Raw genomic sequence first — 22,797 nt, 5'->3', positions numbered from 1 at the left:
CGCACGACCGCCAGCGGCCTGACCGAGTGCACGTCACATCGAGAAGGCGAATAAGGACGTCTAGAAGATGTTGCCGATCTGCGGCGCGCCGTGACTCGACGTGAACGCCTTGTCGCCCGACCGAGACGCCCCCGCACGCCGCTCGGCGGCCTGGCGCAAGACGAGACGCTCCTCGGCGCTCAGGAACCGGCGGTCGACGCACGCGAGGATGCGCGGGCCGAGGTTGAAATGGGCCGAGCGCGCGAGCGCGATGTACCGGCTCATCTCGAGATGGAGCGTCTGGTAGTAGACGAGGCTCGCGCGGCGCAGCGTCTGCAACGGGTCGGCGGGCGAGTCAGTGCTGCGTCTGGGCCGATGCGAGAGAGGAGAGGGACGAGCGACGCACAAAGAGGACGCGCTCGAAGCCGCTGAGGAAGAGTTGGTCGTGAAAGTCGAACGCGGCTTGCTGCGTCGGGCACGCTCGCGCGATAGCGTTGATGAGGCGGAAGTGCGTAGCCTGGGTGACGAATGAAAGGCGCGTCGTCAGTCACTGGCGCTCACAGGAGAGGAGGAAGGAGGACGGACGCAGTAGGTCATGGCCTCGTGCTCGACACCGCCCGTCATGCCGCTCGGCACCTTGGGCGCCTCGATCTCGTCGGCGTTGATCTGCTCGAGCGTCCAGTACAGGTTGTCCGAGTGGCAGAAGATCCTGCAGGCGGCAGGCGAGGACGTCAGACGTGCCGAGGATGGGGGGGAGGGAGGAGGGGAGGAACGCAACGACGCACCAGAAATAGTCGCGGACCGTGTCGCTCATCTCCTTGACCCACGTCTTGTACAGCCTCGGCTTGCGCGCCGCGAGGATAAAGTCGACCTTGCGCTCCTCGTCCTCGCTCGGCGGGCCCTCGAGCAGGCTAAGCACGAGACGGTGCGCCTGCTGGACCCGCTCGGCCGTGAGCACCTCGTCGCGCTCGACGACGCCGTTCGACTGGTCGTCGCCCGACTTGGCTTTGCGCGTGTAGCGTCGCACGCCGCCGCTGCCGACGCTCGAGTCGAGGGTCGACGACGAGGGCGCGACCGGCGAGAGCGCGGCCGGCTCGAGCGAGACGGACGAGTTGGCCCACGCCGACTTGAGCACCGAGTCGGCGTTGGGCGGGCAGATGTCGTACAGGGCGAGGAGGAGCTCGACGAGGATCTGGCGCGAGGGGAGGTCGCCCGGGCGCTTCTCGGAGAAGAGGAGGGCGGCCATCGGCAGGAACGGCGTTGGCGAGTGAGAGGCGAGGGCACGCTTGCCGCACTGTGTGCGTCGTAGAGTCAGACTCGGACTAGTAGAGACGAGGGATCGAGGGAGAGGAGGCGCACCGCCGTCATCGTGAGCGCCTTGAAGGAGCGCAGGAGCTCGTGCAGGACCTGGTCGTCGTGTTGCTCCTCGCTGCGCGCATGTCGAGGGAGATGTCAGTCGGTGCAGTACGAGAGATGCCGAGGACGCTCGACGCACCGCCACTCCATGTCGAGCAACTCCTTGAGCCGCTCGAGAAGGCCGATGTAGCCGCCGCTCTTGATGAACTCGTCGACCCAGCTGTAGCGACGAGAGTAGTCAGGACTCGTGCTCAAGGAGGAGAGGAAAGGACGAGAGAGAGGTGAGAGACGCACGTTGGCGCCTCGTTCCGCAGCCTCGCCCTCAGCCGCCCCAGCTCCTTGGCCTCGAGCGCTGCACACGTCGCGCTCCGCAACCTCGCCGCCCAGTACGGCGCGTCCTCGCCCTCCTGCGCGCCACCGCCGACATGCTGCCCAGCTGCGACGGCGCCGCCTGACCGACCGAGGCTGCGGAAGAGCCCGCCGCCGCCGCCGATGCTCGCCCCGCTCGCCGAACGCGAGTGCGAGCGCGATCGGGTACGGGACGAGGGGCGCGCCATGGTAAGGGCGGCGTCCTTGTCCTGGCTCTTTTGCTGAGCGGCGGCTTGAGCGCGCAGGGAGCCGCCCGACTTGGCCTTGCGGAGGAACGACCGGAAGGCGCCGCCGCCGTCCTTCTTGGCCTTGCGGCCCGACGCGTCGCCGCTCTCACTCGACGACTGCGAGGCCGACAGGTTGAGCGAGCGACCGCGGGTGTGGGTCGGGCGGCCGGGCGGGCCGAGGGTGGACGAGGTCGAGGTCGAGGGGGAAGGGTTCGAGGCGGCGGCGCGGAGCATCTCCTCCTTGAGGGGGCGGGCGAGCCCGAGCATGCGCGTGCGGACGGTGAGGTCGGGGAGCTGCATCATATTCTGCGAGTGCGGCAGAGTCAGTCTGGGGAAGGGGCGCGAGCGGGAGAGGGCGGAGCGGGACGCACGAGTAGACGCTCAAAGTCGCGCTCGACCCTCGACGCCTTGTCCTCGGCCGACTCCTGCATCTTGTGCTCGACGTACGGCGCCTTGAGGCCTGCGCCGAGACTCGACGCCCTCGGCCTCGTGCGACGCGCCTGCTGACGAGTCGCGGACGGCGCCTTTTCGTCCTCGAGGCTGCCGAGCCTGGGCGACGCGTCGAGCGGGAGCGGCTGGTACTGCGACGAGGACGGGCTCAGCGCACCGCGCGGGTACGACGCCGGCAACGCCTCGACGAACGACGACGTCGAGCGCTGCGCGAGGAGCGGGCGCTCAAAGGGGACCGGCCCGTCTGGGCGCACCGGGTACTGGTCGCGCTCGGTGGCGGTAGCAGCCGACTGGAACGACGGGTGCGACGTGATGTAGGCGGGCGACAGGGGCCGAGCGCTGCGCGGCATGCCCGCCGAGCGCGCCGGCGTCGCGGCCGTCTCGACGATTTGCGGCGGTCGCGGCGACGGCGCCTTGCGAGGCGACGGGTCCTGGACGACGCGCACGACGGAGGCGACGCCGACGTAGGCGCCCTCGGCCGAGTTGGTGACGAGGCTGCTCGCGTGCGTCGAGTCGCTCGACCTCGTGGCCATCGTCAGGTCCGTCATCGCGCTCGTGACGCACGAGACGTCCGTGCCCGAGCTGAACGTGGCGCTCGACGTAGGCGAGCGGGTGGACGGCGCTGACGGGGCGGACGGGGTGAGGGAGGTAGGGTGGGCGCCGATTTGTGGACGAGGGACGGAGGGAGCGCGCGCCTGCGCGGGACGAGGCTGGTTCTCCTTGCCGATCGGGGTGGGGGTAAACTTGATGAGGGTCTCGGCGGGCGCGTTGCGGTACTGCTGGCGCTGGAAGAAGGCGGCAGGGACGGTCGGCGAGGTGCTGGGCTGGCGAGCGGGGGAAGTAGGGGACGCAGGTGCGTGCGGCTGGCGGTCGCCGAAAGCGCGTGGCGAGCTCGTCGGAATGTCGAGAGCGAATGTGCCCTTGTGCGGCGACGGCGGACCGGGAGGGAGGGCCTCGTACCGCCGCGAGTTGGCCGTGAGGCTCGCCTCGTAGCCCTGGACGAGGGCCGACACGCGGTGCCCGCCCTTGTTCTGCGGCTCTGGCCCGACGTCCTTGGTCTGGCTCGGCGACCGTGGCCCGAGCAGAGGCCGCTGCCACCGCTGAGCGTGCGTCTCGCGGTCGGTGGGCTGCACGCCGGTGACGAGCTGGCGGAGGATGCCCGCGCGCTTGGACGGGGAGGAGGGAGCAGCGGGTGGTGCGTGCATCGTAAGGGCGCGTGTCGTGGCTCGGCCCGTGTCCCAGTTGGCGAGAGGCGAGGTGGAGCGAGTGGGCGGACGGCGGACGAGGTTGAACGACGACGCTGCGAGACGACTGAGTCAGTGGTTGGGCTTGCGGCTGCAAGGCAGGGCAGGTGACGCACCTGGCTGACCTCGTCTGGCGCGTCAGTCGCGGCTTGCGGTGATACGGGTGAGAGGAGAGGGAGGACGGCCGCGAGGAGGGAATTCGGTGTCTTCGTCTCGCTCGCTCGACCTCGAGGCGCAGTAATGCAGCAACTGAGCCGTTCCTGAGAGTATTGTACACCTACTGACAGCCGTAGAGCATTCCTGCGAGGCGCCTGCAATGCGCCAAATCGCGTCGACCGCCTGTCGCCTCTCTCTGCTTCCTTCGCCTCACTCGCCCCTCGGCGACTGCTCAGAGTCCAGCGACAAAGACTGCGATTCGTCGCTGCACACGGCCAGACTCGGGGGGAGGAGCGCTGCTCTCTCTCTCGTGCTCTCGCTCGCTGTTCGCGACGGGGTCAAGGTCCGAGTCTTCCACCCTCCCTCCGAGCTCGCCCCAGCCGGGCAAGTCGCTCAGTCGACGGCGCGCACCACCAGACACGACGAGCCTCCTTCGAGAGGCCACTTGCGCCATCCCCACGACCGCCGCCGCTCGCTCGCCGACCCTGCGCGAGGACCGCCGCATGCTCGACCACGCCGGTTTCGACCAGCGGGCCCGCCGCCCAGAGACGCCCCTCAAGGGGGAAGAGGGCAGGGTCAGAGCGAGGGCTGCTTCTCTCTCGAGGGAGCGGCTCGTTTGCAGCGCAGCGAGGGCCGGTTGCGGCGGCAGTCGGGGCGGCTTCAAGTTGGGAAGTGCGCGAGGAGGGTGCGGTGCCCTGTCCTGTCTCGCTCCCTCGGCCGGTTCTTCCTTCGCCGGGCGCACTCGTGTGCGCTCGCAGGGAGACCGGGTCGGGTTGGCGCACGACGAGGCGGGCCCGCTTGAGTGCAATTCGCAGTGCGCGACTCAAGGTCGCGCAACTCGATTCGGACTACTCTTGGCGCTGGACTTCTCTACTCTTTCTCGAGAGGGCGCCTTTAACGGGAATGACGATGCCCCTCGCTGCGCTGCTCGGCGTGTCGTGCTCCTGCGGGACCGCCAGGAGCGAGCGAGGGCGGGGACTTTGCAGCGAGCCCACTTGGCGGCTCGCCCCGACTCCTGACCCGGGCGCCCTCTCTCTCTCTTTGTTAGCGTCTCCTCCCGTGCAACGCGTTCTCCTCTTCCTCTCGAGCATGCGCGAGAGAGAGCCGGCGAGAGCCTGTGCTCAGCTTCCCTTCGCGCTCTCGGCTCCTCGAAGGGTTCGAGCACGTCGCTCGCTCGCTCTCTCGTGCAACGCTCGATGGCACAGAACCGAGTCACAGTCCACTGCAGCAGGCTAAAGCGCGTCCTCCACATCGTCCTCTCTCCTCGTCTGCACTCGGACCTCCTCCCGCTCTCCTCGTCGCTCAGCCCTTCTGCCCGACGCGGAAGCCCGAGCGCTCGAGGAACGACTGCAGGTCCGACGCACGCACGCCGAGGTCCTCGAGGCTCGCGTCGTGGTCGAGGCCGGCCGAGAAGCTCGCCTTGCCGTCGACGCCGTCGTCGATGAACCTGCTCGCCCGACCCTCAGGGACGCTCTTCGAGAGATGCGGGGAGAGACGAGGACGCACTGGAACATCTGCGTGAACTCCTCGCGTCCCTCGCCGTCCTCCTGACCGCGCACCATCATCGCGACCGCCTCGTCGAGCGGGAGCGGGTCAAAGCGGGTCGGCTCGCCCGTCGCGAGGTGGTACTCGTAGGCGAGCTTCTCGGGCGTCGTGACGGGCGCCTGTACCGCGTACGTCTTGCCGCTCGTGGCGGCCGGGCCGGCAGAGAAGACGGCTGCGCGCTCGGCAAGAGGATCAGGAGGTGCGAGCGCAGGACCGAGGAAAGGGGCGAGACGCACCTGCAGCAAAGTAGCCGACGTCGTAGCGGTCGTCGACGCACTGGATCGGCGTATCGGGCCTAAGCGGGGCGCAGAAGCGCACCGAGTTGTCCTCTGTTTCGAGGGAGGACCAGGTCAGCTGCGTGACGTGAGGGAAAGGTACGCTCAGACGCACGCTCACGCTGCGCGAACGTTGGCCAGTAAAAGTTGCTGTAGAACATGCCTGCGAGAGAGGGAAGAGAGAAAGGGAAAGGGAAAGGACGGTCAGGCCGAGGACTAGGAGAGAGAGAGGAGAAAGGACGGTCTGAGCGCACCCGGGTACAGGAGCGTGACGTTCGGGAGCTGGCTCTGGGCGTACTCGGACACGGTCGCCTTCGACTCGGCGTGCGTGACGTGCTTGTACTTGCCGCGGCTGATCTTGTCGACGCTCGGCAAGCTCGAGTAGACGAGGTGCTCGACGCCGTCGGTCTGCGAGCGCGCGGCCGTCAGTTCCTGCTCGGCCGGGGGAGGGTGAAAAGGACGAGAGAGACGAGCAGATGCACCTTGCACGCGTCGATGAGAGCCTTGCCCTGGGTGACCTCGACCGGCTCGCCGCCGCGCAGCTCTGTCCCCATGGGCATGGCGGCGAACACGCCGTACACGCCCTTGAGCGCCTCGCGCAGCTCGTCCGGGTCGTCGAGGTTGCACTTGACCATCGTGAGGCGACCGAGGTGCGCCGAGTCCTTGTGCTGAGCGAGGAGCGCCTGCGCCTTGTGGCCGCCCGGGTTGCTCGAGACGGCGCGGACGGCAAAGTCGGTCTGGGCGAGGAGGGCCGACACGGTGCCGCTGCCCTGGTTGCCCGTGGCTCCGACGACGGCGATGGTGCGGGCGGGCATGGCGACGCGAGTGAACAGAAGGAGAAAGAGCTGGACCGAAGAGGCGCGTGCGGAACTGGGTCCGCTCGCCGCGTCACCGGCCTGGACGGACGGACGAGCGCAGCGGACAGTGCTGCGCCGGACTCTCCTCGGACTGGCGATCGCTAGCTACAAGCGTGGAGCCATGTGCGAGCCGCGAGTGCGCCGCACATCGCCTCGACGACCGCGCCGCAACGAGAGACAGCTCGAGAGGATGCAGGAAATAAGATTGCGTGTCCAACGCAGTACAATTCGCTCATGAACAGCCTCCACAGTACCCTCCTCCGCCGACGCCGCAGCCCCAGCAGCTCAACGGCACGGTCGCACCGGCGCTCTTGGCGACCAAGCCGACGACGCTCGCGAGGCCCTCGCCGAGGACAAAGCCCGACGCGACGACGATAAGGCCAAAGTGCTCGAGGTGGGCCGACGACGAGGAAGCCGAGGACGACGTCGAGGAGGTGCGTGCGCGAGAAAGATGCGATGTGCGGGTCGTATAGTAGAGCGAGACGAGGCCGCCGACGAGTCGAGCGATCGAGAAGGACGGCGTGTTGATGAACCCGACGGCGAAGGCGATGCTGCGCAAGAAGGGATGAGCTCGGGGCCGAGAAGAGGAAAGGTCGAAGTGGACGCACCCAGAAGGGATCCACCTCGTCCAGGCCCATCGGGCTCGCTCTTGCGATTGACCGACGACGCCGTCGCTCTCGATGGCGGCGAGTCGAGACTTGCCGATCGCCTTGAGCGTCGCGAGCGCGACGAAGAGCGGCCCAAAGATGAGCATCGCCTCCTGCGAGCGCGGCGGCAGCTGCCCGTTGTTGACGAGTCGAGCGAGGTTGAGCCTGCGAGTCGAGAGGGGTGTTGCGCCGAAGAAGGGCGTGTCGAGGAGGTGGTGGAAGGCGACGTCGAGGGAAGGAGAGCGACGGGAAGAGGGCGAAGGGAGGGTCGGGGCAGATGGTGAGCGCCGGCTCTCTGCGAAGCCGCACAGACCGAGAGAAGGCGATCCAGACGCACCAGATTGCTGCCGTCGGGACCGGGAAAGCCGTGCTCGGCAACTGGTAAACACTGCGGTACAGGCAGTACACGCCGGTCGAGACGAAGACGGACGCGAACGAGCCGATGAGCTGGCCGTGGAACTGCGCCCGCGGACTGCTGCCCCACAGGTGGCCCGTCTTGAGGTCCTGCATGAGGTCGCCGGCCTGCTGCGCGCCCGCCTCGGCGATGCCGCCTGCGACGATGTTGGCGACGACGTTGCCCGGCTGGACGACGGCGAACACGAGCTGCGAGATCTTGCCGATCGCGCTCACCGGGTTCAAGTCGGTCGTGCCGAGAGCTCGAACGCTGTGAGAGAGACGAGAGTGAGCGAGGCGTCGCCGGCGCGAGGAGCGCAGAGAGACAGAGAGAGAGAGGACGGACCCGAGGACCGAGAAGACGCAGGCGAGGAGGAGCGCGACGACGGTCGCCCACCACTTGATGCCGTCCTCGCCAAAGACCCACGCGACGATGATGACGCACGAGATGCAGCTCAGAGCCGCGCCGAGCAGGACCGCCCTCGTCGACGGCTCGTCCTCGGCCCGCGCTCGCGCCCGCCGCGCCCGCATGTCCTCGCCCGCCTGCTGCTGCCGATGCTCCTCGTCCTCGTCCTCCTCGCTCTGCGCGTCGTCGTCCGAGTCGTGCGCGCTGTGCGCGACCGGAACGAAGAGAGCGCCGCCAGTGCGCGCCTTCTCGGCCGTGCGCTCGAGCCAAGGTCGGGCGGCGTCGGCGGCGACGAGCGAGACCGACAGGATCGACTCGGCCGTCATGATGGCGAGGGCGGGCCAGAGGACCCAACCTCGGGCGCCGTCGACCGAGGACGAGACAGGTCCGGGCGCCCAGCCCATCGCCTTGGACAGGGGCGACAAGCAGGCCCAGCTGCACAGCATGCCCTGCAGATGTGCCAGAGGCAGAAGAAAGGGAGGAACGGCGACGGGTGTGTGTCAGAGTGAGAAGGCACGGGCGAGAGGAGGGGAGGGAAGAGGGGCGTACGAGGTTCATGCTTGCCGTGGTCGGGAAGCCCATGATGATGCCCTGCCCGATGTACGAGAATGACGGCGTGAACCAGAAGAGCCAGTCGTGTGCCGCGTGTCGGACGACGACGTCGAAGAGCGGCACGGCATAGATGACGGGAAAGGCCTGGCTGACGAGCTGTCGGTGCGACGGCGAGTCAGTACGAGCTCGCGGTTCGTGCGCGGGCCGCGAGGGGTCGAGCGAGAGGTGGGACGCACTGTATAGACGCCCGAGATGGCAAAGCTGGTCGTCAACGCCGTCCATGCCTGCCGGTCCACCACCTTCTCGGCCTCGACCGCCTTCCCTCCCCTCCCGCCGAGCCCGCGCATGCCGTCCTCCTCGTCGAGCCCCTCCATGTCGACCTCGTGGTCCTCTCGAGCGTCGGGCAGAGCCCGCCGCCGCCTGCGCACCCGTCCCGCCGCGCCGTCGCTCGCGCTCATGAGCGGCTTGCCGTGCAGCACGCCGATGACCTGCGCCGTCGCCGTGCCCGAGGGGAAGACGAGCTGCTCGCGGACGATGACCTGCTTGCGGAGCGGAACGGCGAGGAAGACGCCGAAGAAGGCGACGCCGAACGACCACGCGAGGAGGGTGCGGAAGGGGAGGACGAGGGGCTGCGCGCCGCCGTCGAGGGCCGGGTCGAGTTGCGCGAGGGCAGGGATGACGCCGACGAGGCCGGCGGCGAGCGGGAGGGTGCCAGTCGCGACGGCCGTCGTTTGGAGGACGATGTTCTCGTGGACGGTCAAGGGGCGGCCGGCGAACAGGCCGCACTGCGGGACGACCTTGAAGACGGCGAAGCCGAGGAGGGACGCCTGGAGCGACATCATGCTGATCCAGCCCGTCTGCAGGCCGAAGTAGCAGTTGGTGCACGCGAGGAGGACGCCAATGACGAGGCCGACGACGACGGCTCGAACCTGGGGGGGGACGCAAGATCAATTGCGTGCTCAGGGCGGCCACAGAGAGATAGGTGACGAACCGTGAGCTCCTCCTCGAGGTCGCCGCTGTCGACCGCGCCGCCTCGTCGGCCGGGGAGCAGCTCATCGAGACTGGCTCGAGACGACATGGGCGACGACGCCTCCTGGTCGGGTCGGCAGATGGTCGATGGACGCTTGAGCGCTGTGCGGCAGTATTGGGCGCGGCTCGGCAGCGCAAGAGGCGGGGGCGAGCGAGAGCCGAAGTCGGGTGGAGGTTGGCGGGCGGGGAGGCGCGGCTCGAGGCGGGACCGGTCGGACGGCCTCTTCTGGCGAGTGCGGGCTGGCGGAGCTGGTCGTACAGCTGTCGTGCGTGGCTCGAGCTGCGCAGCGGATGCGAGCGAGTGGTGTGGTGAGGAGCGAGGCACGGCTCGCCCGCTCGCAGTCCAGTTACTGCTCGCTCTCTCAGGCTTCTCTCGGCTCGAGTGGACCTTGGACAGCGTCAATGCAGGAACGCACACGAGTACAACATGCGAGAGAGAAAGACGAGGAGACGCTCAGTCCCACAGCTTGATCAAGCCGTCCCACGACGACGTGACGACCTTGGACTGCGAGGGCGGCGACGAGAAGGGTCAGGACCTCGTATTCTGGACGACGCCGAGAGGCAGAAGTAGAGAGAGAGAGGGAGACGCACAGTCTCGTGCGGCAACCAGGCGTGGCTGAGGACGACCTGCTTGTGCGCGCGCTGCAGCCGACCGACGATGCGCCCGTTCTTGAAATCCCAGAAGACGACGTTGCCCTGGCCGTCGCCCGACGACAGGAAGCGACCGTCGGGAGAGAAGCGCGGCTCGCACGCGTAGCCGGCAATCGTGTGCCCGGCGAACCGCTTCTTGCGCTGCAGGTCGGGAGGTTCGTCAGTACGGTGCGACGACGAGGAAGAGAGAGGCCGCGAACGAGTGAGAGAGACGAGGGCTCACGTTCTGCTTGAAGGTATCGGCGCCGAACAGCACGACCTGGTTGTCGAGGCTGGTCGCGGCGAGCCACTTGCCCTTGGGGTCGAGGCCGACGGCGGGCATCGAGTGCATGGTCGGGTCGGCGATGAGCTTGATCGGGACGGGGATGTCAAAGTCCCACACGCGCATCGTCTTGTCGTCCGACGTCGTGACGAAGCGCCGGTTCTCGTCGACGAACGTGATCGTGTTGACCGGGCCGAGGTGCTGGTTGTACTCTTGCGTGATCTCGCCCGAGCGCATGTCGTACTGCGTGTGGAGTGGGCGTGTCAGTGACTGCCCAGAGGTCGTACGAGGTCATCGACAGGCCTCGAGACTCGAGAGAGAGAGGATGCCGGACGACGCACCTGGATGACCTTCTTGTCGCTCATGCCGGCGAGGAACGTCGACTGCTGCTCGGGGTGGAACTTGATACAGTACGGGATCTTGCCGTTCGAGAACGCCTGCTTGCACTGGCCTGTAGACGAGTGAGGAGGAGGGCAAGGAGGGAGCGGTCAGGTTCTCTCCCGTTCAAGCAGTACGTCATGCGAGGGCGACACCGCCGTCTCGAGGGCCGGGCGCCTCTCGCAACGAGCGATGGAGAGGGGAGAGAAGGGAACGCACCCGTCTCGGTGTCCCACAGCTTCATCTGGCGGTCGAACGCGGCCGAGAGGAACTGGCCGCCCGAGTTGTCGAACGTGACGTCGTGCACCGCCTTGCTGTGCCCCATGAACGTCCGCAGGCACTTGCCCGAGCCGTACACGTCCCACAGCTGCGGCACGGAGCGGGCGTCAGTACCGCACGGCCGAGGGAGGGGAAGAAACGGGAGGGAGGGAGAGGGCGGCGAGGACGCACCTTGACGCGCGTGTCGAGACTGGCCGACAGGATGAGGTGACCGCTGCCGGGGAAGAGCTGAATGCGGCTGACGCCCTTGGTGTGGCCGCTCCACGTGTGGACGCAGCGCTTGGGGACGAAGCACTCCTGCTCGCCGGCCGTGCCGCGCAAGTTGACGCCGTCGACGTCGGTCGGGACGTGCAGGTACGTGCGGCCGAGGTAGTCGTGCGTCTCCTTGCCTGTGCACGACGAGAGAGGGCGAGAAAAGTCAGGTTGGCGGGCTTGAGGGAAGGTCGACGAGAGAGAGGAGGGGACAGCGGGACGGACCGTGGAAGACGCTCTTCTCCTCGCCGAAGCCGACCTCGCGCCGGTTGGCGTCCTCGAGAACCTTCTTCCTCCGCTCCTCCTTGTTGAGAAGCTTGCCGCCCTGGGCCTCCTGCTCCTCGTACTCCTCCTCCGTCGGGATGGCAACGGCGAGGCTCTCGCCGTCCCAGCCGGCCCACGGGCCGACGTACTCGCGCTGCGGCTTCTTGGCCCGCTTGGCCTGACGCTCGCCCGCCGCCTCGTCGTCCTCCTCCTCGGCCGCGGCACCCTCGGCCGTACCCTCGCCCGCCGCCGCCGTCGCCGCGTCGTCCTCCTGCTCGTCCGGGTCGTCAAACTCGCCGAGCGTGCCCTTGGCCTGGCGCTTGCGCTTGGTCTCGCGGACCTCGCGGCGGCTCGGCTTGACCAGGGCGGCGGTCGCGCCCTGGTGCGTGTGGGCGAGGGCGGCGTCGCCGACGAAGGACGGGGCCGACGAGCCGGCGGCGATGGACGGGTTGGCGGCGTAGCCGAGGACGTGGAAGGTGCGCTGCTGCTCGCGGAAGGCGGCCTCGGTAAAGTGCTGCTGCTCGACGTGGCCCGTGAGGGCGTTCTGGCGCTCGAGCTTGCCGTCGTTCCAAGGGTTGGCCGGGCCCTGGACGGGGCGCGTCAGGTCCTGGTACGAGGCGTTGTAGAAGATGACGTTGTCGGTCGGGCGAGTGACGAGCTGGTTGGACGCGGCGAGGTCCTGCGGGCGGAGGAGGAGGAGCGGGTCAGTCGCGTGTCCCATCGCCTGCTCGAGGGGTCTCCGGGCTTGCGCAGGGCGGTGCTGTAGTGCAACTTTGCGCAATGCCGCACTCGTCTGACCTCCAGAGGGCACGGGGAGGGCGAGAGAGCGGGGCGTGAACTCACGGCGGCGATGACCTGCGGGGCCGAGTCGGCTGCTGCTGCTGCTCGCTGCTGCTGAGGTGCTGCTGCAGCGTCGGTAGTCGAGCTCGTGGTACCGATGCGCGCCAGGCCGAACGCGTCGGTGGGGTTGAAGTCGTCGTCGTCGTTGTCGTCGTCGCTCGCCGGTTCGAGGTCGGCGGCGACGGCAGGCAAGGCGCGCTTGGCTGCTGCGGGTGCGGCCTTGTCGCGAGGTTGCGGTGGAGGCGAGCCCGAGTCGGACGCTGAGCCGTAGTCGACGAGGGCCATGGTTGTTGGTCGGTCGGGAGGAGGAGGAGGGGGGAGAGGGAGGCGCTAATCGAGGTTACCAAGGCGAGTTTGGTAAGGAGGGTTAGATTCGGACGAGGCGGTGCTAGCTTTGGGCCCGCGCGCCATAGCCTCGGACTCGCCGCGGAGCTCGTCCTCTCCCGAGCTCGCCCTCACCGCCGGCCGTCTCGTCGCTCTCTCGCCCTCCTCGCCCGCCTGCCAGCACCCCCAAGGCCACCAACGGGGCACCTACCCCCGAGGGGCATGACCCACTACGACGCCTTCCCCTTCGACCCGCAGGCGTGGCCCTTCCCGGGACAGGTTCGTCGTCGTCTCCCTCCCTCTCGCGCGTCCTCATCGACGTCGCCGCCCACCCGTCGTCGCCGAGACTTGCAGCCCACAGTCCCAGAGCTCACCGTTGCACCCTCCCCCCTCGCGCAACAGGCCTCGCCCCCTCTGCAGGCCGTCCACCCGGGAGATGCCCTCGAGCCGTCGAGCTCTGTGTTTGGTGTCGCGCCGTCGACCGCGCCCTGGGCCCTCGACGCCGCCGTCCCCGCGTGGCCGTCCGTCTCGCACGGCGACCCGACCGACCCGACCGGCACCGCAGGCGGCCAGCCCGCAGGCCAACAACCCGCCAGCTCGTCGTCGTTCCTCAGCCCGCTCCCCTTGCCCAACCTCTCGATCGGCCCAGCACCCTCCCAGGGCCTCGTCGTCCCGAAACTCGAGCCGGACGCCGACCACAACGACGACGGCAGCGCCGCCCTGCGCGCCCTCATGAACGCGAGCCCGCTCCTCGGGCCCCAGTCGCCTCGACCCGCCGACGCACCCGGGCTCGGCGGCCCTGACGCCGACGTGCCGCGAGGCCCACTCGACGACGGCGACGCTCGAGGTGACGGCGACGGCGTCAACCCGGCCTCTTCATCGTTCGCCAACATGCCCGCGTCGACCTACGCCCACCTCCTCCAGCAGGCGCGCTTCTTCGGCTCGCCGACCGCGCACTCGTCGCCCGCCGCTGTCGACGACGCCGGCACGAGCGCGTCCCTCGCGCCGGCGTCGACCTACATCTCGGCGCCGCCCTCGGGCGCGTCGACCCCGGGCCCGGTCCAGGCGGGCGGCGACGCAGAGCAGGGCGGCCTTTCCGGCTCGCTCGCCGCGGCGGCAGCCCAGTACGGCCTCCCCATGTCGCTCCACTCGCACCAGGACCACTTCGGCCCTTCCGCCGTCCAGCAGCAGCAGCAGCAGCCGCAGCCGCAGCCCTTTGCCCCTCCTCTCTCGATCCACCTCAACAACTCGCCGTCCGGCGCCGCCTCGCCCAGCAGCACCCTGTCGTTCGCCCCTCCTCCCTCGTTCGCTCCCCCCTCGCAGCACCAGCACCCGCTGTCGGGCCAGCGTCACGGCCACGCCGGCGTCGGCCACGACCGCCCGATTAGCGACACGTCCGACTCGGACGCCGGCTCGTCGAGCGGCAGCGACAGCGACTCGGACGATGACGCGCCCGTCCCGTACGCCGCGCACGCCCACCTCCAGGGCGTCGTGCAGGACCACTTTACGCCCGCCACGTCGGCCCACCACTCGGACCACGAGAAGGCCCCCTCGCCGCCCGGCGGTGGCCCGCTCCTGTACGGCATCGCGCCGCCCCAGGTCGGCGGCAGCACGGCGACGACCAACGGCATGTCGTTCTACCCGAGCGCCGCGTCGGGTGCCGGCGAGGCGTACGACCCGGGCGCGCCCTACATCCCGTTCCTGCGCCCGTCGTCGCTCTCGTCGGCCTCGTCGCGCTCGCTGTCGGCCGGCACGCGTGCGCCCTCGTCGTCGTCGCACCACGCGCACTACGTCGACGCCATGGGCGGCCTCGTGCCCGGCCAGTCGATCGCGTACCGCGACGACGAGCCGCCCGAGCTCCCGTACGCGAGCGACGACGCGCCGACGGCGACTTTGGCCGCCGCCCCAAGGGCTCGGCCGCCGGTGCAGGTGGTGCCGCAGGGTCGGGCGAGCGCGGGCGCGGCCGCACCCGCACCCGCAAGCCCTCGGCGGCGGCGCTCGCGGCGGCCCAAGCGGGGCAGGCCGTCGCCGGCCTCGGCGCACTCGGGCTCCAGGCGCAGGCGCAGGCGCTCGGGTTCGTGCCGCCGCGCCCGCCGCCCGGGCACGCGCACGCGTACGCGCAGCAGGGGCAGCGCAGCGCGTCGGCGAGCAGCAGCGCGGCGGCGGGTCCGTCGGGCAGCGGCGCCGGCGGCGCAAGCGGGAGCAGGAAGCGCCACTCGCCCGGCGCCGACGCCGTCCCGAGCGCCGTGTCTGGGCCTGGGGCGTCGATCGACCCGTTGACGGGCTACCCGAGGCGGCAGACCGAGATCCCGGCCGTCGAGGACGACCCGAGCATCAAGCCGTACGGGTGCAACTGGTGCCGCCTCGACCGCGCCGAGGCGCGCAAGGGCAAGCGGCGCGCCGTCGCCGCCGACGACGAGCAGGCCGACGACGAGGACGAGGACGTCGGCGCCGACGAGACGAGCTGGAGGACGATCAAGGAGCTGAGGGAGCACGCGCAGCGGGCGCACAAGGAGCGCGCCGCCAAGGCCAAGCAGGACGACGACGAGGCCGTCATGATGGAGATGCCCTTCTGCTGCGCCCTCGACCCTTGCGGCAAGACCTTCAGTGCGTCGTCCCTTCCTCCCTCCCTCCCTCCCTCGTCCTCTCGACCTCGTCCCTGACCCGCATCTCTCGCCCTTTCCTCCTCGCTCGCCCGCAGAGTCGCTCGCCGGTCTGCGCTTCCACTTCCAGAACGCGTCCGCCAACGGCCACTTCTTCGTCCAGCTCGAGCGCGACGCGGCGACGGGCGAGGAGCGCGCGACCAAAAAGTTCAAGCAGGAGGTCAAGCCGAGCGGGAGGGAGCTCAAGTGCCCTGTCGGGCGGTGTCCCAAGCGGTTCAAGCAGAGCGCAGGTGCGTCTCGCGAACCCTCTCTCCCTCTCTCGAGCTCGAGCGCGAACTGTCGCCGTCGACGAGGGAGCGAGAAACTGACCCTTTGGCCTCGCCCGCAGGCCTCGCGTACCACCTCTCGCACACGCCCAACCACCCCATCACCGAGGCGATGCTCGCGACGTTCGAGCCGACGCTCCAGAGCAAGACGCGTTGGTGGTTCGGCCGCCTCAACAAGCCGTTCGACACGTGACCGCCCTCGCACCGTCCCCTCGCCCTCGCCTCGCCCGCCACGCCGCACCCACGCCCGCTTAATCTGTGTACCCTGTAGTCTCTCCCCACCCCCGTGCCCTCACTCGTTCTACCCCCTCCCTGTCTGTACTACCCTCGCCGCACCTCGCAAGAAAACGAAGCGCCCGACTGCGCGCGGTTTACTCGCTTTCCTTTCACGGTTTCTCCCTCGTCGCTGCGATAGCCTCTCTGCCAAAGGTTCTGCGAGAGAAGAAGAGCTGTACAAGTGCAGGAGAGACAAAACTACCGACGACCGAGAGAGACGGAGAACGAGGAAACCTGGGAGAGAAGAGGAACGTGCGCTCAGTGCGCGCCGCCGTTGACGCCGTTGATGCCGTTGGCCTTGACCGCCGCCAGCTGCTGCAGCTTGGCGACGCGCTGCTCGTCGTCGGTGCGCGACAGGCCCTTGTCCGGGCTAGGCGCGAGGAAGTGGGCGCTCGGGATGAGGACGGCGGCCGGGTTGAGCTCGAGGCCAAAGCCCGGCGCGTCGCCGACGTCGATCGAGCCGCCGTGAGGAACGGGCTCGTCGAGGAACAGGTTGCCGAACACCGGCGCGATCGACTTGCCGTCGGCCGAGTTGGCGATGTCTGTGCGTCCGACGAGTCGAGGTCAGCTCTGCGACGGCGGCGGAAAGAGACACGCGAGAGAGAGGGAGAGAAAGAGGGGACGCACACTCGCAGAAGGGAGAGTGCGGCTGAGAGAGGATAAAGTGGTACGAGTAGGGGCCCGAGCCGTGAGGGACGACGGGGATGTCGTACGCCGAGCACATCGCCGACACCTTGAGCACTGCGGGCGCTCGTCGATCGTCAGTCCTGCTTCGAGACGAGACGATGGAGAAGAGGGGAGAGAGAAAGGGACGCACACTCGGTGAGGCCGCCGAGCCACATAACGTCGGGCTGGAGCATGTCGATCGAGCGGCCCTCGATGAGCTGGCGGAAGCCGTACCGCGAGTACTCGTGCTCGCCCGTCGTCCACTTGACCTGCGGGAGGCGGGCCTTGAGGATCTTGTGGCCGTCAAAGTCGTCCGGGTGCAGGACCTGCGCAAGCGAGGAGAGTCAGGCTCGTGCACGGGCCGCTCGTTCTCGCAGAGAGCGGGACTCGAGGACGCACCTCCTCCCACCAGGTGATGTCGATCTTGCGGTCGATGGCGCCCTGCGCGAGCTGAATCGCGCTGTGCACGTCGAGCGACATGTAGCAGTCGACCATGAGGGGGAAGTCGTCGCCGAGGTCCTCGCGATGCTTCTGGAGGAAGTCGAGGTTGCGGCGCACAAAATCGAAGCCGTCGCGAGGCGAGTACGGGAGGGCGACCTTGGACCCCCAGAAGCCCATCTTGCGAGCGTGAGTCGGCTCGGGGCCGGTGAGGTAGAACGGGATCTTGCCGTCCTTGGCCCGACCGCCAATCATTTTCTGCGGGAGGCGCCCTGACGGTCAGAGACTCGAACGCTGATGGCAAAGGGGAAAGGTGGGAGGGGGGAGAGAGGAGGACGGAGGACGCACGTAGACGGGCTCGCCGCGGATCTTGCCGAGGAGGTCCCAGATGGCGAGGTCGACGACGCTGATGGCGGCGACGGGCAAACCCTTGCGGCCGTAGAAGGTCGACGCCTTGAACATCTGGTCCCACATGCGGTTCTGCGTGACGAGCCGAGAGGTCAATTCGCGCTCGACCGACCTGCCGACTGACGGTCTCGACGAGGGGACGCACCGTGTCGCGCGGGTCCGACCCGATGACGAAGCGCGCAAAGTGCTGCTCGATGAGCCAGCACGCCGGCGGCCCGCCGAAGCCGGTCGAGACGCCCTGGGTGCCGTCGCTCGCCGTGATGATGCAGACAAGCGACCCGAGGACGTCGATGCCCCACGACGTGCGGTTCTCGCGGTACTGCTCCCAGCCGGACATTGGGTTCGAGATGCCGCACCTGAAGGAGGAAGGCGACGTGGTCAGCTGTCGCCCGAGAACAAGGAAAGGAGGATGGGGCTCGAGGTGGACGCACTTGACGCCAGCCTTGTCGGCATGCGGCTTGCCGCCGTCGAGGATCCAGTGACCGTCCTTCTGGCGGTGGTAGTCGCCGCCGTCGCCGCCGGCCGCCGGGATGAACGTCTCGATCTTGGTGATGGTCGGGAACGACTTGTTGAAGGTAGAGGTCGGCATGATGAACGGACGGCGTGCGTTCGAGAAGGAGGTGCGGGCGAGTTGAGGAACGGAGGAAGGACGGGAGAGAGTACCGAAGAAGGGTGGACGGGCGAGGTGTGAGCGCGAGGTCGGCGAGGAGGAGGAACGAGGAGGAGTGCGGCAGCTGCAGAAGGCGATACTGTGAGCGGGTGGGGCGCCGTGGAGCTTGGAGCGACTCGGCGACAGAGTCGAGCCGACGCTGGGACGATCCCTCCTGGCACCGCTGCTGTGCGCGGAGCCTGGACCGGCCTCGCGCCGAAGTACCGGCGGCGCGCTCGCGAGCAAGCCGCACGCCTCTCGGGTCCCTCTCAGGGTGTCGTGCTCCACCACATGTGCCATTGAAGCGGGACTGGCATTGCAGGGAGGCCTGGCGAGGGGAGGACGGGGTAGAAAGGGAGGGTGACGAGTCGCACAGCTGATGAGGACGAGGGAGGGTGGGCCTCGGCGAGGACGGGCGGTGGCTGGAGCTGGGGCATCTGTGGCGGGTCTTGCGCTGCTGCACGGTCGTCCAGCTGGTCTTGGGCGATGCTGGCCGAGCAGGCGAGTCGGTGGTGGGCGAGCGCCTCCTCCTCGCCAGCCACGCTCTCCTCCCCTCCTCACCCGCTCACGCTGCCGAGTGCCGCGCTGCACTCGACCGGTCAGGCTCGAGGCCTGTGCAGTCCAGCTTGTGCCCCCGCTGTCACCGTCATCGTGCTGCGCTGGCTCGTCCTCGCCCTCCGCGGCCTCAGCTGGCCGTGGGGTCTACGCGGCCTCAACTTTGAGCGCACAGCGTGGGAGTCGCTTCCTGCGTGCTGAACACGCTCGGGCGGCCCGAAGGCAGTCCGATTCCCTTCGACAAGTGCGACACCGGCTCTTCCTGCCTCGTTTGGGCTCGTGTTCTCCCCCCACCTCTGCTCGCGCCGCACCCCGAGCGTGTTTCCCCTGTTCTGTGCTCTCCTCGACGTCGCCCTCGCACCACCTCACGCTCAAGGACTACCAGAATCACCATGCCCTGTGAGTGCTCGACTCGTCCCTCGCCCCTTCTCAAGCCGGGCGAGCTCACTCGCCGCCGCACGCAGCCAAGTTCGGCCAGTTCGTCCCTCGCGGCGTCTATGCACCTCTGTACACCTACTTCCATGACGACGAGACGCTCGACATCGAGGCGCACAAGCGCCACGTCCAGTTTGTCGCGTCCGCCGGCGGTGAGTTTTCACGAGTCTCGACGCACCTGAGCTCTCCGTCGCTGACCTCGTCTTCCTTCTGCAGTCGGTATCGTCGCACTCGGCTCTTCGGGCGAGGGTGAGCTTCCCTTGAGAAGACAGAGCGAGCAAATGAGCTGACCTCCTGCTTCGAGCAGCCTCGCACTTGACGCGCGACGAGCGCAACGAGATCATCGCGGCGACGAGGCAGGTCCTCGACGCCGACGCGGCGCTCGTGAGCATCCCTCTCATCGTCGGGACGAGTGCTGGCTCGACGAGGGAGACGATCGACTTCACGAAGGACGCCGCGAGGCTCGGCGCCGACTTTGCCATGGTCATTACGCCCGGTACGCTCCTCTCTCACTGATCTGTTCGGCTCAATTCGCCTGACATTCAGCTCTACAGGCTACTTCGCCGGGCTCATGTCGAGGGATGCCATCAAGCAGTTCTACCTCGACGTGGCTGCCGCGAGCCCGATCCCGGTGCGTCGAATTCTGTCCTCTCAGGCGCCCACATACTCGCGCACGTCCCTGACGACTTTCCTTCGACCCTTTAGATCCTCGTCTACAACTGTGCGTCCGGCTCGAGTGACCTGAGAGGTCCGTGCTGACCTTCTCGAGTCGCCGTCTCGCAGATCCCGGCGCCTCGAGCGGCATCGACATCGACTCAACGCTCATGTCCGAGAGTGAGTCGCCCTACTCTCTCTCCTATGACGTTCTGAACTGACGTCGAGTCGCTCACAGTCGTCGCCGCTGCGCCAAACGTCGCCGGCACGAAGCTGACCTGCGGCGCCGTGGGAAAGTGCGTCCTCGGTCCTCCCTTTCCCCCTGCCTCGCGCCCCTACTGACACTCTCGATCGTGTAGGCTCTCTCGTATCACGGCCTTGCGCGACGACTTTGCCGTCTTTGGCGGGTTCATCGACTTTCTCCTGCCGTCGCTCACGGTCGGGGCGGCGGGCTGCATCACTGGCTTGGCAAACACCGTTCCGGTGCGTCCACGTTCCTCGCCTCGCCCACCCGACCCAGCTCTGACCACCCCTCGCTGCGCAGAAAACGTGCGTCAAGCTGTACCGCGACGCTCAAGCCGCCCTTTCGGCCGACTCAATCTCGTCGTCGACGTTCGCCTCGCTCCAGAAGCAGCAGCTCGTGTGCTCTCGTGCCGACTGGGTCATCATCAAGGGCGGCATCAACGGCCCCAAGTTCGCGCTCGACCGCCTCAACGGCTACGGCGGTAAGCCGCGCAGGCCGCTCCTCCCGATGGACCCGGCGGCCGGCGAGAAGATGCTCGAGTCGCTCGAGGAGGTTCTTGCAGTCGAGCGAGCCCTGTAGAGCGGCCCGTGCCTGTAAAATACTCGTCGCGCTCGTTCCGCCGGATCGAGAGAAGCTGTGCTTGGGAGATCAAAGCGGGCTCGATTCTCACTTGCTGTGGCTGCTTCGTCTACGAGGGCCGACGAGCACGTCGAGCGAGAGAACGGGTCGCGTGTGCTGCGCTCACTCCACCCGTGGCGAGCGCAGCTTTGCCGTCGTCCACCGCGGTCAAGTCACGCTCGTAGCTTTTCGTGTCAGCCGCCAACTTTCTCGTAAAGCCTTCTTGCTCGCCTCTCGCGCAATTGGCGTCACTTCTGCGTGACTCTCGATAGCAGGCTCGCTCAGTTTCAGAGGCTCTCGAGTAGTGACCACGGACCAAGTCTCGACGACGAGAGAGGAGGAGAGGAAGAGAGGAAGCACCTGGAGAAGGCGGCGAGACTTGACCGGGTTCAGGAGCGCCGACGAGATGTAGCTGCCCGCCGCCGGATCCTCGTCCGGGGCGACAACGCCGTTGTTGATCTTCGTCGATGCGACGACGGGGATGCCCTGGCTCATGACGTATGCAAGGTTCTGCTTTGCCCAAGGCGAGATGCCGCCGGCGCCGGTGCCTGCGAGAGAAGGGTGGCCGAGAGCACGAGGACAGGAGGATATACGACGAGGGGACAGCGACACGAGTAGTGGCGCGCAGGAGGGAAGGTGACGAGAGGGCGAAGAATGAATGAGGGAAGGGAGGAGGCAAGGCAACTTGGGAAGGTCAGTGTCGTGCTCGAGTCGCTGTCGGCGACGTCAAACGCGTACAGCTCGACGTCGACCGTCGACCGACGACGACGAGCTCGAAGTTTGACGTGGGACGCACCTGCACCGATGAAGCCCTTGGCGCCGTTGGCGACCGACGCGTTGACGCCGTCGAACGTGGCCATCTGGTGCGAGTACAGGACATCGACGCGAGGCAGCGAGGTGACGTTCGACAGGTCGTACACGGTCTTGAACGTGGGCTGCGACGGCGGGTAGTAGAAGAACGGCTTGGTCGAGAGGGGTCCGCCGACAAAGCCCTGCTCGTACGCCTTGAACGTGTCGAGCGCGTTGGCGTTGGTCTTGGCGCAGTAGAGGGCCTGGGTCATTGAGAACGTGAAGAGTCAGTCGGGTGCGTGGGACTCGAGCCACGCTCACGAGGAAGGGAGGTCTCGAGGAAGGCAGCTCTCGAGGAAGGCAGCTCTCGAGGAAGAAAGAGAGGGTCGTGCGCACCTGGCAGATCCGGTCGTTCAGGACGACGAGGACGCCCCGGCCGTGCGACGCGGGCGATACAGCCGTCGTGACGGCCTCGAGGAGGTTGCTCTGCAGGAAAGTCGCCCGGTGAGCGTCGTCCTCTCGCCGAGAGAGGGTCAGGACGCACCGGACCGTCGGCCGAGATGGCGGTCGCCGGGCGCATGGCGCCGACGACGACGACCGTCTTGTCGCACATGAGCGTCGCGTCGAGCGTGTAGGCCGTCTCCTCGAGCGTCTCGGTGCCGTGCGTGACGACGACCGCGTCGTACTCGGGGTCGGATCCACAGAGCGCCTTGTTGGCGAGCTTGGAGATGAGGAGGACGATGTCGTCCGTGATCGAGCCCGAGTCGACGTTGCTGACCTGCATGCCGTCGATGTTGCTCACGCTGCGAGAGGAGGAGGGGCGAGGGGAGGAGGGCAGAGGGTCAGCTCGCGCTCGATGCGCCCTCCCTCGTCGATACGCCCTCACGTTTCTCTGGGCTCGCCAACACGAGGAGCACCATCGGCAGAAAGAGAGCGGGACGCACTTGAGGAGCTGCGGCACCGCATCGACGAGCGCAGCGACGCCGATAGAGCCCGCGCGATAGTTGGTGGAATCGGTTGCGGACGCACTCGAACCGGCGATGGTCCCGCCCGTCGCCATGATGAGGGTGCGCGGCAGGCCGTCGGTGTGGCTGCTCGAGAAGGTGATGTTAAAGTCGGGAGAGGCGTTGACCTTGCGCTCGACGAGCTGCTTGACCTGTGGCGGAAGGGGGCATGCAGGTGAGTGCGACGGCCTCGACGCGTGTAAGGGCTGCGGTTGCTCGACGGCGACGACCGACCGGTCTGGCGAGGCAGGGAGAGGAGGACGCACGGCGACGAGAGGAGCCGCAGCGGCGGATCCGAGGAGGGACGCCGCGACGGCGACAGCGAGGGAGACGTTGACGAGCATGGCAGGGTCGGCAAGAGGAAGAGAAGAGGGCTTGGGCAAGGCAGCGAGGGCAG

General features: G+C 68.0%; 8 protein-coding genes across 8 annotated transcripts; 2 read left to right on the top strand and 6 right to left on the bottom strand.

Moving 5' to 3' along the window:
* Positions 1–60: 60 nt before the first annotated feature.
* Positions 61–3,586, bottom strand: RHOBADRAFT_54318 (uncharacterized protein; the record flags this gene model as incomplete). The annotated part of the gene is made up of 8 exons (XM_018417248.1): positions 61–312; positions 386–496; positions 565–688; positions 765–1,273; positions 1,339–1,408; positions 1,475–1,555; positions 1,630–2,237; positions 2,303–3,586. The coding sequence occupies 8 exons, from the start codon at positions 3,584–3,586 to the stop codon at positions 61–63; spliced, it is 3,039 nt and encodes a 1,012-aa protein (XP_018270559.1).
* A 1,497-nt stretch (positions 3,587–5,083) lies between these two features.
* Positions 5,084–6,416, bottom strand: RHOBADRAFT_44998 (uncharacterized protein; the record flags this gene model as incomplete). Its single annotated transcript, XM_018414524.1, has 6 exons — positions 5,084–5,254; positions 5,341–5,498; positions 5,563–5,655; positions 5,717–5,764; positions 5,856–6,009; positions 6,084–6,416. 6 exons carry the CDS (start codon positions 6,414–6,416, stop codon positions 5,084–5,086), a joined length of 957 nt encoding a protein of 318 aa, XP_018270558.1.
* Positions 6,417–6,653: 237 nt separating this feature from the next.
* Positions 6,654–9,643, bottom strand: RHOBADRAFT_37542 (uncharacterized protein). The gene is made up of 7 exons (XM_018413444.1): positions 9,448–9,643; positions 8,693–9,385; positions 8,454–8,612; positions 7,845–8,353; positions 7,443–7,769; positions 7,067–7,270; positions 6,654–7,009 (listed from the first exon to the last, which is right to left on the bottom strand). Exons 1-7 carry the CDS (start codon positions 9,532–9,534, stop codon positions 6,691–6,693), a joined length of 2,298 nt encoding a protein of 765 aa, XP_018270557.1. The 5' UTR covers positions 9,535–9,643; the 3' UTR covers positions 6,654–6,690.
* A 227-nt stretch (positions 9,644–9,870) lies between these two features.
* Positions 9,871–12,292, bottom strand: RHOBADRAFT_37541 (uncharacterized protein; the record flags this gene model as incomplete). The annotated part of the gene is made up of 8 exons (XM_018413443.1): positions 9,871–9,990; positions 10,077–10,277; positions 10,360–10,641; positions 10,740–10,849; positions 10,996–11,143; positions 11,227–11,444; positions 11,533–11,782; positions 11,933–12,292. The coding sequence occupies 8 exons, from the start codon at positions 12,290–12,292 to the stop codon at positions 9,940–9,942; spliced, it is 1,620 nt and encodes a 539-aa protein (XP_018270556.1). The 3' UTR covers positions 9,871–9,939.
* Positions 12,293–13,872: 1,580 nt separating this feature from the next.
* Positions 13,873–16,046, top strand: RHOBADRAFT_49911 (uncharacterized protein; the record flags this gene model as incomplete). The annotated part of the gene is made up of 4 exons (XM_018415278.1): positions 13,873–14,664; positions 14,718–15,342; positions 15,437–15,628; positions 15,727–16,046. The coding sequence occupies 4 exons, from the start codon at positions 13,873–13,875 to the stop codon at positions 15,855–15,857; spliced, it is 1,740 nt and encodes a 579-aa protein (XP_018270555.1). The 3' UTR covers positions 15,858–16,046.
* Positions 16,047–16,198: 152 nt separating this feature from the next.
* On the bottom strand, positions 16,199–18,041 carry RHOBADRAFT_22172 (uncharacterized protein; the record flags this gene model as incomplete). Its single annotated transcript, XM_018412569.1, has 7 exons — positions 16,199–16,482; positions 16,568–16,681; positions 16,758–16,932; positions 17,006–17,302; positions 17,393–17,524; positions 17,598–17,808; positions 17,884–18,041. The coding sequence occupies 7 exons, from the start codon at positions 18,039–18,041 to the stop codon at positions 16,199–16,201; spliced, it is 1,371 nt and encodes a 456-aa protein (XP_018270554.1).
* Positions 18,042–19,048: 1,007 nt separating this feature from the next.
* RHOBADRAFT_54314 (uncharacterized protein) lies at positions 19,049–20,568 on the top strand (the record flags this gene model as incomplete). Its single annotated transcript, XM_018417247.1, has 10 exons — positions 19,049–19,055; positions 19,121–19,243; positions 19,308–19,340; positions 19,399–19,587; positions 19,646–19,722; positions 19,797–19,812; positions 19,875–19,925; positions 19,984–20,041; positions 20,105–20,228; positions 20,290–20,568. The coding sequence occupies 10 exons, from the start codon at positions 19,049–19,051 to the stop codon at positions 20,566–20,568; spliced, it is 957 nt and encodes a 318-aa protein (XP_018270553.1).
* Positions 20,569–20,894: 326 nt separating this feature from the next.
* On the bottom strand, positions 20,895–22,744 carry RHOBADRAFT_44992 (uncharacterized protein; the record flags this gene model as incomplete). The annotated part of the gene is made up of 7 exons (XM_018414523.1): positions 20,895–20,903; positions 20,968–21,155; positions 21,404–21,659; positions 21,793–21,882; positions 21,941–22,199; positions 22,341–22,552; positions 22,667–22,744. The coding sequence occupies 7 exons, from the start codon at positions 22,742–22,744 to the stop codon at positions 20,895–20,897; spliced, it is 1,092 nt and encodes a 363-aa protein (XP_018270552.1).
* Positions 22,745–22,797: the final 53 nt, after the last annotated feature.

Source organism: Rhodotorula graminis (genome assembly GCF_001329695.1).
Source record: "Rhodotorula graminis WP1 unplaced genomic scaffold RHOBAscaffold_8, whole genome shotgun sequence".
NCBI lineage: Eukaryota > Fungi > Basidiomycota > Microbotryomycetes > Sporidiobolales > Sporidiobolaceae > Rhodotorula > Rhodotorula graminis.
Note: the sequence above shows the minus strand (reverse complement) of the source record. Positions and strands in the feature narration are given on the sequence as shown.

Excerpts from the sequence above, each read along its gene's own strand:
- RHOBADRAFT_37542 (XM_018413444.1), bottom strand. The coding sequence starts at position 9,534 with ATGTCGTCTCGAGCCAGTCTCGATGAGCTGCTCCCCGGCCGACGAGGC. Across the intron at positions 8,354-8,453 it reads CCACGGCAAGCATGAACCTC|GGCATGCTGTGCAGCTGGGC; the intron begins GTACGCCCCTCT and ends GCACATCTGCAG. Across the intron at positions 7,271-7,442 it reads GTCCCGACGGCAGCAATCTG|GCTCAACCTCGCTCGACTCG; the intron begins GTGCGTCTGGAT and ends CTCGACTCGCAG.